The sequence below is a fragment of the Brassica napus genome, chromosome A5 (assembly GCF_020379485.1).
Source record: "Brassica napus cultivar Da-Ae chromosome A5, Da-Ae, whole genome shotgun sequence".
Classification (NCBI taxonomy): domain Eukaryota; kingdom Viridiplantae; phylum Streptophyta; class Magnoliopsida; order Brassicales; family Brassicaceae; genus Brassica; species Brassica napus.
In genome coordinates, this window is record NC_063438.1 from 4348497 (window position 1) to 4362115 (window position 13619).

The 13619-nt window shown below is 32.9% G+C and overlaps 2 protein-coding genes across 3 annotated transcripts; one reads left to right on the forward strand and one right to left on the reverse strand.

The window, feature by feature from the left end:
- The first annotated feature begins 7552 nt into the window (after window positions 1-7552).
- LOC125575025 (transcription factor AS1-like) lies at window positions 7553-9436 on the forward strand. Of its 2 annotated transcripts, none has more exons than XM_048780551.1 (2): window positions 7553-7734; window positions 8119-9436. In XM_048780551.1, the coding sequence occupies exon 2, from the start codon at window positions 8167-8169 to the stop codon at window positions 9265-9267; it is 1101 nt and encodes a 366-aa protein (XP_048636508.1). In that variant the 5' UTR covers window positions 7553-7734; window positions 8119-8166; the 3' UTR covers window positions 9268-9436. The 2 variants fall into 2 exon arrangements, with proteins under 2 accessions (XP_048636508.1, XP_048636509.1); XM_048780552.1 differs by having other exon boundaries at window positions 7600-7830.
- Window positions 9437-9579: 143 nt separating this feature from the next.
- Window positions 9580-12264, reverse strand: LOC111198965 (actin-1-like). Its single transcript, XM_048780550.1, has 4 exons — window positions 12057-12264; window positions 11585-11978; window positions 9903-10516; window positions 9580-9816 (listed from the first exon to the last, which is right to left on the reverse strand). Exons 1-4 carry the CDS (start codon window positions 12114-12116, stop codon window positions 9751-9753), a joined length of 1134 nt encoding a protein of 377 aa, XP_048636507.1. The 5' UTR covers window positions 12117-12264; the 3' UTR covers window positions 9580-9750.
- Window positions 12265-13619: the final 1355 nt, after the last annotated feature.

The window sequence follows — 13619 nt, forward strand, 5'->3', positions numbered from 1 at the left end:
GAAAAGAAAAAAAAAACAGACAAAAAAAGCCGGAAGTGATGGAGCACATGAGGTAAAAGGCAAGAAGTGGCAGAGGGAGGATCAGAGAAAGGATCTGCCTCAATTTGACAACTCATATGTCATGTCATTGCGCTCACAATTATTTATCTGTTTCATAACCCACTTTTTCTCTGATTGCAGCAGAATTAACTTTTTTATTTACTACTGTCTTTGCTCTGTTTCACATTCTATTTATATAACACTGTTTTTATTGATGTTTCCCCTAGAATTAAAAGTTTTGAAGTTATGTTTGGATCATTAAATGTTAGGGGTGGGAAATATCAAGTAATGACTAATGTATTGCTTTTGAGACTATTCAAGTGCAGAGTCGTTCTAAACTTTTCGAACTTCAATTTACATAGTTTAGTAATATGTGCTAGTGCTGTTATTGCCTAGCAGTCGAAATTCAAATATAATTATCAATCACTACTACTTTGAATGATATAAGCTATAGCTGCGGATTAGTTCGTTTGTGAAAAACTTTCTAATATTAACAAGTTGTTATCAGCAATCGTGAACACTGCACGAAGAAGAAAAGATACTATAAGACGTGTACACAAATAAATTAAAGAATGCATGAAAAGAAATATTAAAACAATTTCTTAGAATATAGACTCGAATACAAATGTTTGCCCATATTTGGATTATGTTGTGGTACCAAAAAGTTCGTGCCGGGTATGGATATTGTGTTTAATCTTGTATATTTGTGCATGAACACGTATTACGATCATAAGTTATGTTTAGACATGAGAAAACTATGAACCGATTACAATTGTAATCGAGTGTGCTAAATGAAATTTTATTTATTCATCTTTTGTATGTAAGTATGTATAAAATTGATTGATAATTCACCCTCGATCCAGCTGATTTACATAGCCCCATCCAAGGCCCACCCTAGACTCTCATGATGGCTGTTTTCTTATCTGACTAAACTCAAACTACCGCATTATTTATTGTACATTCTTTTGAGAATCATTTATTTTCTATTTTTCTTACAAGAGTGGCTGATACCGCAAAGCAACTTAAAATCAGAAAAGAAGACAGCCAATGTAGTAGATTTGTTTGATTCTCTGGCCGACCTTATAGTTTTAAAATTTTAAGTTATGTGTTTCAATTTTCTTAAGCAAGCTCAGAAACAAAAACAAATGATGTAACCTTTTACAAAACAAAACGAAACAAAATCTCTCAGCCAATTTTGTAGTTAACATTCATTTTTTTTGGAAACAACTTGTAACGACTAGTCTGAATGAAGAAATGTAATAGTAGAAAATGCAACCCATTGCAAACTTCTTAAAGAAAAATAATTGTGTGTTTAGATAAGATGCATTGACTTAATAATGATATGTCTCTGTTACATCTCTCACGAAACTCCTCATTTCAACTATTATTTACACTACAACTCTGAACTGTCCAATGCATTATTGGTATTACTATTACTATTACAATAATGAATTTTATAATAAAATATTGTAAGAGCATAGCGACGTCCCATGTAAGATGTGCACATGTATTACATCAAAAAGATGTGTACATGTATGCGGTTGCCTAATTTGTATAAGCTAGGATATTGGGGGTGGTAGAGAGTGACAAGCGTCAATCATAAGAGCGTGAAAGTTATGTCTGCCTGATTATAGTGCTGGGAGACTCTAATATACGCTGGAGGTTTTGGTGCATGGTAGCCAAAACAAGTAATAGTGAGTAGTGGTAGTCAGATGTGATGGAACAGAGGATTTTTTGGTAGGGTTATGGAGTGAGAAAGCGAGAGTGGAAGAGGGACCATTACTCTTTATATGCTTTCCCAAAAGATACCGTTCTCAAAACGTGTCCAACTCAACCACAATTACTCATACGTCAAATCTTGTTTATTTATCAACAAAATCAAACTTGTAAAAGAATGTTAAAAAGGTGAAAAGGGTTTTAAACTTGTAATTATAACAAAATTGATTTACAGTTAACCATATAGATAATCAATCAGAAAAATCTTAGATGAGAAGTATCTTCATTTTATTAACTTCACAAACACTTTTTAAAAGAAGCAGATATATAGACTACCAGGATTGTAAAACTCTTATAACCCTTTACAGATTTTAACTACCTACTAAGTTTAGCGATATAGTTTAGAGAAAAAAAAACAGTTATAAAACTTTAGTACTTGTTGATCAAAAAAAAAGTTTAGCACTTTTAGTTTTGATTTATTTTTGTTCATTAGATAAAGTTTGAGAAACTAAAAGCATTTCCAAAAGTAATCTTATCTCCATAATCAATTTTATTTTTAAGATTGGAAGAACCTCAAATTTGAGGTTTGAGGGTGTTTCTCTCCAAAACTTTAAATCTAACCTTAGAAAAATATATATTTGCATTTTTGCCTTTGATATTAATCAAAACTGATTAAAGTTATCAAAACTTTTATATATAATATATTAAAGTAATATTATTGACAATGTTGATTAATAAAACACTATGTTATAATAAATAATAATTAACTGAAAAAACTTAAATTAAATCATTAGTCACAAATAAAATACTAAACTACTCAATATAATTAATTTTGTATGCTTTTATATATGATCAATTAATGAAATTTAAAACAATAAGTTAACTTTTTAGTAGTTATATATCAGTTATGAACTAAGTTATATATCAGTTATGAACTAAATTTGAAAATGCGACACTTAATCTGAATTTTTGACTAAGGATGATGACTGTGAATTTCTTCTCTTTGAATAGATTCGCCTAAATTTTCATATATGACCATCATTTCCTAACACCATTCACTTAGACGACATTGCACAAAAACAGGTTTATGCGAAGTTCCATCCCTTGGTCCTGAGTCTAGCAGTATGGTCACATTGTCAAATCTTAGAAGAGTCAAAGCCACATAGCTTATCTATCGGATTATCCTACTATATAAAAGGAGCTAAATCCTAGCTTCCTAAGCCTTGCCACATGGGCAAAATAATCAGAACCAACCATTATGCCATGTCATTCTGGATTGGGTTTAAAAAAAAAAAACCAACCATTAAAATATGTGAAGAGTCACGGTTTAACCCGGTTCAACTCGGTTCAACTTCAGTTACATTACATCATAATAAAACAATGCATGCATTGATTGTTGATTATTAGGCTTCTAGCTACCACATCGTTGCCATCCTAAATCAAAATCGATTTCTACAACTTTAACTTGCCCCATACTTAATATTCTTATAGCTGGTGAACAATTTAATTTAGAAATCGTTATATTTCATGACAAAAATGCCTACTGCTTTCATTGAAAATTAAATAACATATATTCTACCATTAGGATCAAGAACTCTAATATGAAGACTATATATTCATCCCCTCTCACTCTGAAAAAATCACCACCGCCAACCGTTCAAGATTTTGTGTAAGTCAATATTTGAAAGTCACAATTTTGTCAATTTCTTGGCGTAAGTGATATGTTTAAGAGTTGGATAGTTAAGTCCGTATGCGGTTGGAGACGTGGGGTTTGGCTCACCTTCCACTGTTTATTTTCAATTGTTTTAATAATAGATTCATATTGATAATCTTTGCGAACAAACGTATAAGATTTTAGTTGGTTAAAATTAAACATAGACCGACAATCTTCCGTCTTTAGCTATTGGTCTCCGCCAAAAAAAATTGATTTAATATAATAGTTCCCGTCTGCTAAGCTACTACAATTGTAGTTCACATCTATCGGTAATATAAAATATTTAGTTTTTTTTTGGTTTTATAAGATTTTAGTTTGTAATTAATCTCATGGTTTGATTTTATCCATTGGGACCTTTTTCACTATGTTTTATTATCAAGCCATTTCACTTTGCCTAACATTTAAATATTCTTTTCTTTGTTTAAGGATCTATTGTTCCTCAATACCATGGTCAAACTAACCGCCAAAGATCCTCCGTTTATGGGAGGTATTTTGAATTTACAAGTACATTTTTGAATCAAAATCATTATTAGTATTGATATATTAATTTAATACTTTAATCCAAAACTTTAATAAAACAAATATAAAATACAAATTATGTTTTATATATATTTATTTTTTTATATATTTTTGACTATTTACATCTTATTAAATTTGAAGCGCAAAAAAAAAGTTACATCTTATTTGATAAGATTCCAAATATGTAAATGAAATGCTACGTTTTGATTTTTGTTTATTGCTACGAAACGTTTTGAAAACTTGGGAAAAGGTAAAAATACAGACGACATGACCGGCCACTCCGTTTCCCCCGGTTTGCAAGAATCTAATTGAGTTGCTTAATATTTGTTCCAAATTAATATATAGTCCCATCATAATCATAAATTAATAATTTATCTCTATATAATTTTATGTAAGTACTAAATAAAGATATTTTTATTCATTTTATAGTTACAAAACTCAATAAAACAAATATAAACATTATTAGTAAAATATGTTTTTTATTTAAAAATACAAATTATGAAAGAAACCACAATTAGTTCTTAATAAAAAAATCCTGCTCCCAACTGTATCAACAGATTCGTTATTCATTCCTAGAAGACACATATAAGAATAATTAAACATTTTGGTAAAAAAAAAATTTTTGTGATGAAGATTTTTAGATGATGATTGTTTTCTATAGAAACATGCGGTACTTCTTCACCATTGTGTTAATTCCAGGAAAACGTGTAGGAATCTATTAACACAAATATTAACATACTTTAATTAAATATGTAATCCGCGCGGAGCGCGGACACCGGCTCTAGTGTAAGTAATTACAGCAGTCTAAGAATTCATAAAACCAACCTAAAAATTTATAAACCCTGCCCTTTTTCAAAAAAATAACCCCCTTCTCAAAAACAAACTCTACAAAATTATAATTTAAGAAATAACAATAAATTTGATCAAAAAAAAAACAATAAATATGCATATTTTAAAAAAATATTCTGGATTTTTTCCATAGTGAAAATATGACACTTGATGTGAATCTTATGAATTTGTTGTTATGAATCTTAGATACTAAAAATTTATTGTAAGTATTAAACTATTTCTAATCTATCTACTAATAATAGCAATCCCAATTAATTGCAAAGGTTGTGAATTCACTTATGTTGAAAGGTTGTGTCTTTTTATAAAAATGTGTAAAAGATTGTGTATTTTCTAATAGTTCAATGTTGGAAAGTTGTATCTTTTCTAAAAATTATCTAAAAGTTGTGACTATTCATATAAGTATCTTTTAAAAAGTGAAAAGTTGTGATTATTCTTATAAGTATCTTTTAAAAATAATTACTTTTAAATTAGAAGAATGCGACTATTCAAATTGCAGGGTTGTGACTATTCAAATAGATTTTTAAATCTATAAATAGTATATGCCATGCATTTTTCAAAATATAATTTTTACTAATCAACTAATAATAAAATGGTGGAAAAAAAGTTCTAACCTAAAAATTGTGTTGTTTCATAATAGAAAAGTTGCATCTTCTCAGTTTATAAAGAATTGCATTTTTAGATTCTTGACGGCTACTGCACTTTTTGTTCTCAAAAATCACCAACCAAATGTTATGAAAGCATATTAAAATGCATTTGCTTAAGTAACATGTGGAATTTTGTTGTCACCGTATGGTGAATGTGATATTAAAAATAATTACAATATCTTAATAATTGTTTTTTTGCAATTACTAATTTTAAAAATTGCGCATTTTCATTGTAAAAGTTGTGTCTTCTCATAAAACTGAGAAGAGAAGAACACAAATTTTTAAAGAATTGTATTTTATAACTTCATTTTACAAAGAATTGTATTTTTAGAAGTTCAACCATAAACCCTTTCATAATAGAAAAGTTGCATCTTCTCAAAAAATTTACCATTAAACCTTTTCATAGTAGGTTAACTAATTTATATATAGTCTCTTTAGGGGTGGGCACTTCGGTTATTTTATCGGTTCGGTTCGAGTTCGGTTCGGTTTGGTTGGTTCGGTTCTAGAATTTTTCCAGCTGAAGTAAACCATAGTTAGTTTGGTTTGGTTCGATTTCGGTTCGGTTATGTTTGGTTCGGTTTATATTCGGTTCGGTTTGTATTCGATTCGGTTTGTATTTCGGTTCGGTTCAGTTTAATCGGATTTCTTTTAGTTTATTTATTGTACAAGAAATCATGTTTTAATACATAAATGTATGGTTGTCATGAAATAATCGTGTTGGACATAATCAATTAAGTATGTAAAAATATATGCTATTGAAAAAAAATTAACATGAAAATTATGTGGGCTTGATGACGAATATTACAAAAGTTAGACGAAGTGTCATGAAAATCAAATTATATTAGGATTTCCTTTGTGCAAAAGGAAATTACGTGGGCTTAATCTTAGGATTTTAATATCTTGATGTTACTAATATTTTAAATTTAAATAACTATAAAAACACTTCGGTTTATCGGTTCGGTTCGGTTTAAACCGAACTGAACTGAACTGTTCGGGTTGGAAAAATCTCAACTGAAAGATTTGAAATGGACTTTGGTTTGGTTCGAATCGGTTTTGGTTCGGTCGGTTCGGTTCGATCGGTTCGGTTCGGTTTTTTTGCCCACCCTGTCTCTTGATCTCTCCCCTCACCATTTTTCTTCTCTCCCCTCACCATTGTTCTTTTAATTTATTGTTTATGTAAAGTTACTTACAATCCAAAGACATGTATTTTTAGAATTTTATGTTGAGAGCTTCCTATTGGGATTGCTCTAAGCATCATGACTTAACAAAATCCATCTTAATTTATGAAGCTTTTCTTCTGATGACTTTGCGTAACTAAAAACTTGTAGTAACCGTCACAAAAAAAACTCAGAAATTGTAAACATATGAAAGAAAGTTATGTGAGAAATAACATTTGAATTTTAATCTATTTTTTTACCAAACTTTTTAAAAATTTGATAAAATAATAATCTACTAATAAATAAATTTGACCTAAGAAATAGTCGATAGATGTGCTTATACAGGGAACATGTCTGCATCATTGTTGGAACACTCTAATTCAGTAAAGTGTCAGTCCACTAATTAATAAATTGACAGGAACAAATATGAACAAAATATATCCGGGATTAAAATGTAAATTATTTTTGAGTGAAATGAGCTCTCAAGTGAAGGAATAGAATTGCAAATACAACATCAAATTTTTTTGAGTGTTTTATAAACAATGTCACACGCCTAAATATTAAAAGAGAAACTAACTAATTTTTTTAAAAGCATAATACATTTTTAGCAAATTCACCTTTTATTGTTCTTTTTACCAACTACTTAATAACCTATAATCATAAATTTAAAATTTTTACATAATGTAATCAGAAAAGAATTTGAGATAATGTGAGTAGAAAATAAAATAAAGATCAAAATGTAAAATAAAATAAAAATCATATTCATACCAAAAAAAAAATTTCATATTTAGTGGAATTTAAACTTTTACCTCCACGCGCCACTGTCAGAAAGATTTTTCTTCCCCACTTGTGCGTAAAAAAGGAAAGAAGCCAGTGTCGCAGTCGCTAAAACCCTTTTCTCAATTTTCTTTCTCCTTTTAATCCTTTTTTTATTTATTTGCCGTCTCTGTAGTCTAATCACGTACGTTGCCTGGTTTTTAAAGCCTCTCTCTTTGGTCTCCTCTTTGAGTTTCTCTTCCATCACGCCGACGAAGTTAGATATAATAATAACACACCTATATGTGATGGAAGAAGTTGCTCTTTGCAATATTATTTGGTGAGCATTTCTTGAATTTAATATCTCTTCCTTCACACACACACACTCTCTCTCTCTCTCTTATCTTTAATTGTGTATGCTAATTAGTGTTTTGAGGTCAGCATTAACTCCCCTGTATAGTGTTATGATAAGAGATCATTTGCAAAAGTCTTGCTTTTTGTCATTCTCTTTGATGATTCTTGAAGTTGAATTGGGTGTTTCAAGTCTCAGATCTCTCTGTTTTTAAAAGATTCTAGATTGGTTGCTCTGTTTTTGGCTGCTCTGTTTTTTTAAAAGACTCTGTTTTTGGTTGCTCTGTTTTTTTTAAAAGACTCTGTTTTGGTTGCTCTGTTTTTGGGTCTTTTTGGAGAAAGATTTAATTTTTCTGGAGAATTTTGGACGCAGATGAAGAAGGAATGGTGTTGAGATGGGAAGGAGTGGTGATGTCTCGAGATGAAGGAGAGGCAACGTTGGAGTGGTGAAGAAGATGCATTGTTACGTGCCTACGTGAGACAGTTCGGTCCGAGAGAATGGCATCTCGTCTCTGAGCGTATGAACAAGCCTCTGAACCGCGACGCAAAGTCTTGTCTCGAACGGTGGAAGAACTATCTCAAGCCAGGGATCAAGAAAGGGTCTTTAACCGAGGAAGAGCAGAGGCTCGTGATCCGTTTGCAGGAGAAACACGGCAACAAGTGGAAGAAGATCGCCGCGGAGGTTCCGGGGAGGACGGCGAAGCGGCTAGGGAAGTGGTGGGAAGTGTTCAAGGAGAAGCAGCAGAGAGAAGAGAAAGAGAGTAACAAGAGAGTCGAGCCTATTGACGAGAGTAAGTACGATCGGATCCTCGAGAGTTTCGCTGAGAAGCTTGTGAAAGAGAGGTCCTCTGTTCCTTCTGCGGTGATGGCTAGTTCAAACGGAGGGTTTCAACAAGCTCCTCCTAATAATAATAATAATAATAATAATAATAATAATAATCATGTGATCCCTCCTTGGTTAGCTACTTCTAACAACGGGAGCAATGTTGTTGCAAGACCTCCCTCGGTGACTCTTACTCTATCGCCTTCAGTGGCTGCAACACCTCCTCAACAGCAGCCTATCCCATGGCTGCAGCAGCAGCAGCCTGAGGCTAGTCCGGGAGGTCTAGTGTTAGGGAGTATGATACCGTCTTGTAGCGGTAGTAATGAGAGTGTGTTCATGTCAGAGCTAGTGGAGTGTTGTAGAGAGGTGGAGGAAGGGCACAGAGCTTGGGCGGAGCATAAGAAGGAGGCGGCTTGGAGGCTAAGGAGATTAGAGCTGCAGCTAGAGTCAGAGAAGACAAGTAGACAAAGGGAGAAGACAGAGGAGATTGAGGCGAAGATGAAGGCTCTGAGGGAAGAGCAGAAGATGGCAATGGAGAAGATTGAAGGAGAGTATAGGGAACAGCTTGTTGGGTTGAGGAGAGATGCTGAGGCCAAGGATCAGAAACTAGCTGATCAGTGGACCTCTAAGCATATCAGGCTCACCAAGTTTCTTGAACAACACATGGGCTGCAGGCAGAGACTATTAGACCGGCCTTGACACATGAACCAAACCACCAAACACCTACTATGATCTCTTCTCCTCTTTGTTGTGTAATGTAATGTAAGCTTTTTGTTTTTATTTTCATCATTTGGTGTCTCCAATGTTAATCAGACTTTTGGGTTCCTTAACTCAGCTTTTAATGTATGTGTTGGTTTCTCTTCTTTAATCATTTGGTATCTCCAATGTTTTTTCTCAAGCTTGGTGTTGAATGTAGGCATGAAAAACTTTCCATAGTTCACAACTTTAATTGATAAAAGTGTAGAAAATATAAAACATATATAGAGCACATGAAACACATTGCTGTTATAATTTATAAAGAGAAAGATGTGTCATTAATCATTATTAGCTCTCTTCTTTTGTTCCAAAAAACAAAAAATCATTATTAACTCAAAAGACAGTTGAACTCAATAAGATGAAAATAAAAGAACAGAAAAACAAAGAGTAACTCGCTTCTTGTCTGAAACATGATGAAGTTCATACTTAGAAGCACTTCCTGTGAACAATAGATGGGCCTGACTCATCATACTCAGCCTTTGCAATCCACATCTGCACAAGTTAAAACAAAAAGTTCATGGTTAACTTGTTTTAGTCAAGCTGCATGATAACAAGAGACGGATGAGACTGTTGCGTACCTGCTGGAAGGTACTGAGTGAAGCCAAGATGGACCCTCCAATCCAGACAGAGTATTTCCTCTCAGGAGGTGCAACAACTTTGATCTTCATGCTGCTTGGAGCCAAAGCAGTGATCTCCTTACTCATTCTATCAGCAATTCCAGGGAACATTGTTGTTCCACCACTGAGGACGATGTTACCATACAAGTCCTTTCTGATGTCGACATCACACTTCATTATGGAGTTATAGGTTGTTTCATGGATACCTGGATTCTCCATACCAATCATAGACGGCTGGTAAAGAACCTCAGGGCAACGGAACCGCTCAGCACCGATGGTGATCACTTGTCCATCAGGCATCTCGTAGTTCTTCTCAACAGACGAGTTTGTGTTGGATGTCTCTAGCTCCTGCTCGTAGTCAAGAGCAATGTAGCAGAGCTTCTCCTTTATGTCTCTGACAATTTCACGCTCTGCTGTGGTGGTGAAAGAGTAGCCACGCTCGGTTAGGATCTTCATAAACGCGTCCGTAAGGTCACGACCCGCAAGATCAAGACGTAGGATGGCATGTGGAAGTGCATAGCCCTCGTAGATAGGAACCGTGTGGCTCACACCATCTCCAGAGTCAAGCACGATACCTACACATATACCAAAATAATCCAAGAAAGGCTTTACGTAAAAGGATTTAAGTATAAAACAGGTTCTAAGATTTTCGTGGCTATAAACAATTTAGTAAGAGTTCCAAGAAATACAATACTTTTTAGGGCCTGACTGGTTTAACCGCAGCGGTTGCGGTTGCGGTTGCGGGAGTTTGCGGATGCGGGTGGTTGCGGTTTCTAGCGGTTTTAAGAGATTTGTACGACTGGTTATGCGGTTAGAAATTTGTGCGTTTGCGGGATACTTATGACTGGTTAACTACCAAATGCAGCAGCAGTTAAATAATAAATTAACAATATTTACATTTTATACAATTATAAAAATATCAAAAATAATAATATTATAATAAATATAAAATTTATATTTAGAAAGTTATAGTTTAAATTTTTTAAAAATATAGAAAATATTTTTATTTTAAAGTTTTATAATATTAATTAAAATTTAATTGATATATTTTAGCATTTTTATAATTTCAGTTTAATTTTTTTATTGAATTTTTTTATTTTTGTATTTATATTGTTTTGGAAAAAAAATAATTTTTTTATCCTCCCGCAAACGCCCGCAACCGCAAACGCTAGCTGGAACCAGCTTTTGAATTTATGAGGTTCAGAGCGATTTGGAGCGATTTGGAGCGGTTTAGAGCGGTTTGAGCGATTGTTGCAAAACGCCAGCAACCGCTACCAACCGCAAAAGCTGCGTTTGCGGGTGGTAGCGGGAAAACCAGTCATACCCTTAATACAATATTTTTTAATACGTTTATAAGTATACTAATATTTTTAATTATTCGGATTTGTTGGTTTTTCGGTTTGATCTTTTATATACCAAACCATATCTATATATTCTTAAAATAACTTTTATTCGATTTATTCGGTATTACTAAATCCAAACCATTTTTTCTATTTTGATTTAGTTCGATTTTACAGGATTGAACACTCTTGAAATTTAGGAACCTATGATTATAAAAAATAGTATTTTATTTTGGTGTTTATAAGTCAATATTTCATTTGTATATGCTCGGACAAGGAGGCAAAAAAAAGTTTGTCACTGACCGGTTGTACGACCACTGGCGTAAAGGGAGAGCACAGCCTGAATAGCCACGTACATGGCCGGGGCATTGAATGTCTCAAACATGATTTGGGTCATCTTCTCACGGTTAGCTTTAGGGTTGAGAGGTGCTTCGGTGAGGAGAACGGGATGCTCTTCGGGAGCAACACGGAGCTCGTTGTAGAAAGTGTGATGCCAGATCTTCTCCATGTCGTCCCAGTTGTTGACAATGCCGTGCTCAATAGGGTACTTGAGAGTTAGAATACCACGTTTGGATTGAGCTTCATCTCCAACGTAAGCATCCTTTTGTCCCATACCAACCATCACGCCGGTGTGACGTGGACGACCAACAATGCTGGGAAACACAGCTCGAGGTGCATCATCCCCAGCAAAACCAGCCTTATTCAATATAGAAACAAGATGAAACATTATGAATAGGACCAATAAACATTATCTAATGACTGAAAATGAACGTACCTTAACCATTCCAGTTCCATTGTCGCAAACAAGAGGTTGAATGTCTTCACCGTCAGCCATTTTTTGGTACGTTTCTGCAAACCAAAAGATTATATTTTGAAGGAGAAGAAAGAAACAATGGAAGGAGAAGCTTAAATGAGGCAGAGAAGAAAGAATGGAACAGAAACGGGTCCAAAGGCTTCGAATTCGGCTTACCTTGTTTTCCAATTATCAATTATTATTTTTAACCACACCTTTTTCACGGTCAATGTACATATGAGTTTCAGATTCGTTTTAGTCTAAATTTAGGTTTTTTCAGTTTTTATATATTTGATATCCAAAAATAGAACTTAATCTAATACAATTAGATTTGGTAATTGGACATGACTAATTAAGCTGGAATTCGAGTTTTGTTTAAACTTTTGAATTAAATTTTGATTTTAGAACGGTTTTGATGGCATAGAATCCGTGCAGTGCACCCTCAAGAAGATTCAATTAGGATTTTCTGATAATCAGTTTAGCCATTGTGCCTATGTTCCCAATCTGATTCCATTTTTTCAGTTAGCTTAAATTAAGAAGAAATCAATAATTATAATTTAAAGGTTTATCATTTCATTTGTGTATTTGTTTTTCTTTTTAATTTCTTGAATTGATTTGAGGTTATGTCTCAATTCGATAATCTGTTGTTTAATATACTTTTCAAGAAGCAAATTATGTACGGAAGTATAATTATCGTCGATGGCATCTCGAGTCAACAGGCCATTAACCAGGCCTCACGGTTCTAAGAATATTTTAATCATTCAAGAACCTTTTAGTGTTTATATCATCATTATAAATGGAGAAATTTGTTATTCCCCCTTATTACTAATTTGTTATCACATGAGATTTTATATTATAATTGAAAGGAATACCATAACTTACTAATGCCTGCTTTTAAAAATAAAACAAATAGGAAAGACAATTCCCTTTCATTCAACTAATTATTGTGTTTCTTTTATTTTCTTTTATCAAATTTCTTCCTTCTGAAATTTAACTTCACCATATTCCTATTGTGTCTTGTATTTCAGTATTTTATTTTGTTTCCATGAGTGTACTTAGTAATATCATTTTTAACCACACTCCATATTTTACTTCAAAATGGAAAAAATGGAGTGATAAACAAAAAATAAAATCATTACTCTATAAATGGAGTAATCTTTTTATTTTTTGTTCATTATTCCATTTTCCACTTCATTTTATCAGTTTTGGAGTAAAATATGAAGTGGTGTTGGTTGGAGATGCTTACTAGGTAACATGCATGCTTACTGTATATAAAGTGTGCAAATAATAATTGTGAAAGTTGATAGTAGAATAGGTTACATTAACTTGACATAAAACAAACTGTTACATGTGTATAAATATAAATGTGTATGTGTAATGCTTGTAACTTGTAGGAGACCTCTTATCAAAGTAACCATTCTAAATTACAAATATAATTGTACCTATACAGTGGCGGACCCAGGAAATTTTTTTACCTGGGTCATAATTAAAATTCATTTAAACATTAAACCCAATTAAAACAAATAATGATTTTATATTAAAAAA

Bases quoted from the DNA above. Each gene is read 5' to 3' on its own strand.
- LOC111198965 (XM_048780550.1), bottom strand. From the start codon at position 12,116: ATGGCTGACGGTGAAGACATTCAACCTCTTGTTTGCGACAATGGAACT. The intron at 11,979-12,056 runs GTACGTTCATTT...ATATTGAATAAG, and splicing joins ATGGAACTGGAATGGTTAAG to GCTGGTTTTGCTGGGGATGA. The intron at 9,817-9,902 runs GTACGCAACAGT...TAACTTGTGCAG, and splicing joins CACTCAGTACCTTCCAGCAG to ATGTGGATTGCAAAGGCTGA.
- LOC125575025 (XM_048780551.1), top strand. From the start codon at position 8,167: ATGAAGGAGAGGCAACGTTGGAGTGGTGAAGAAGATGCATTGTTACGT.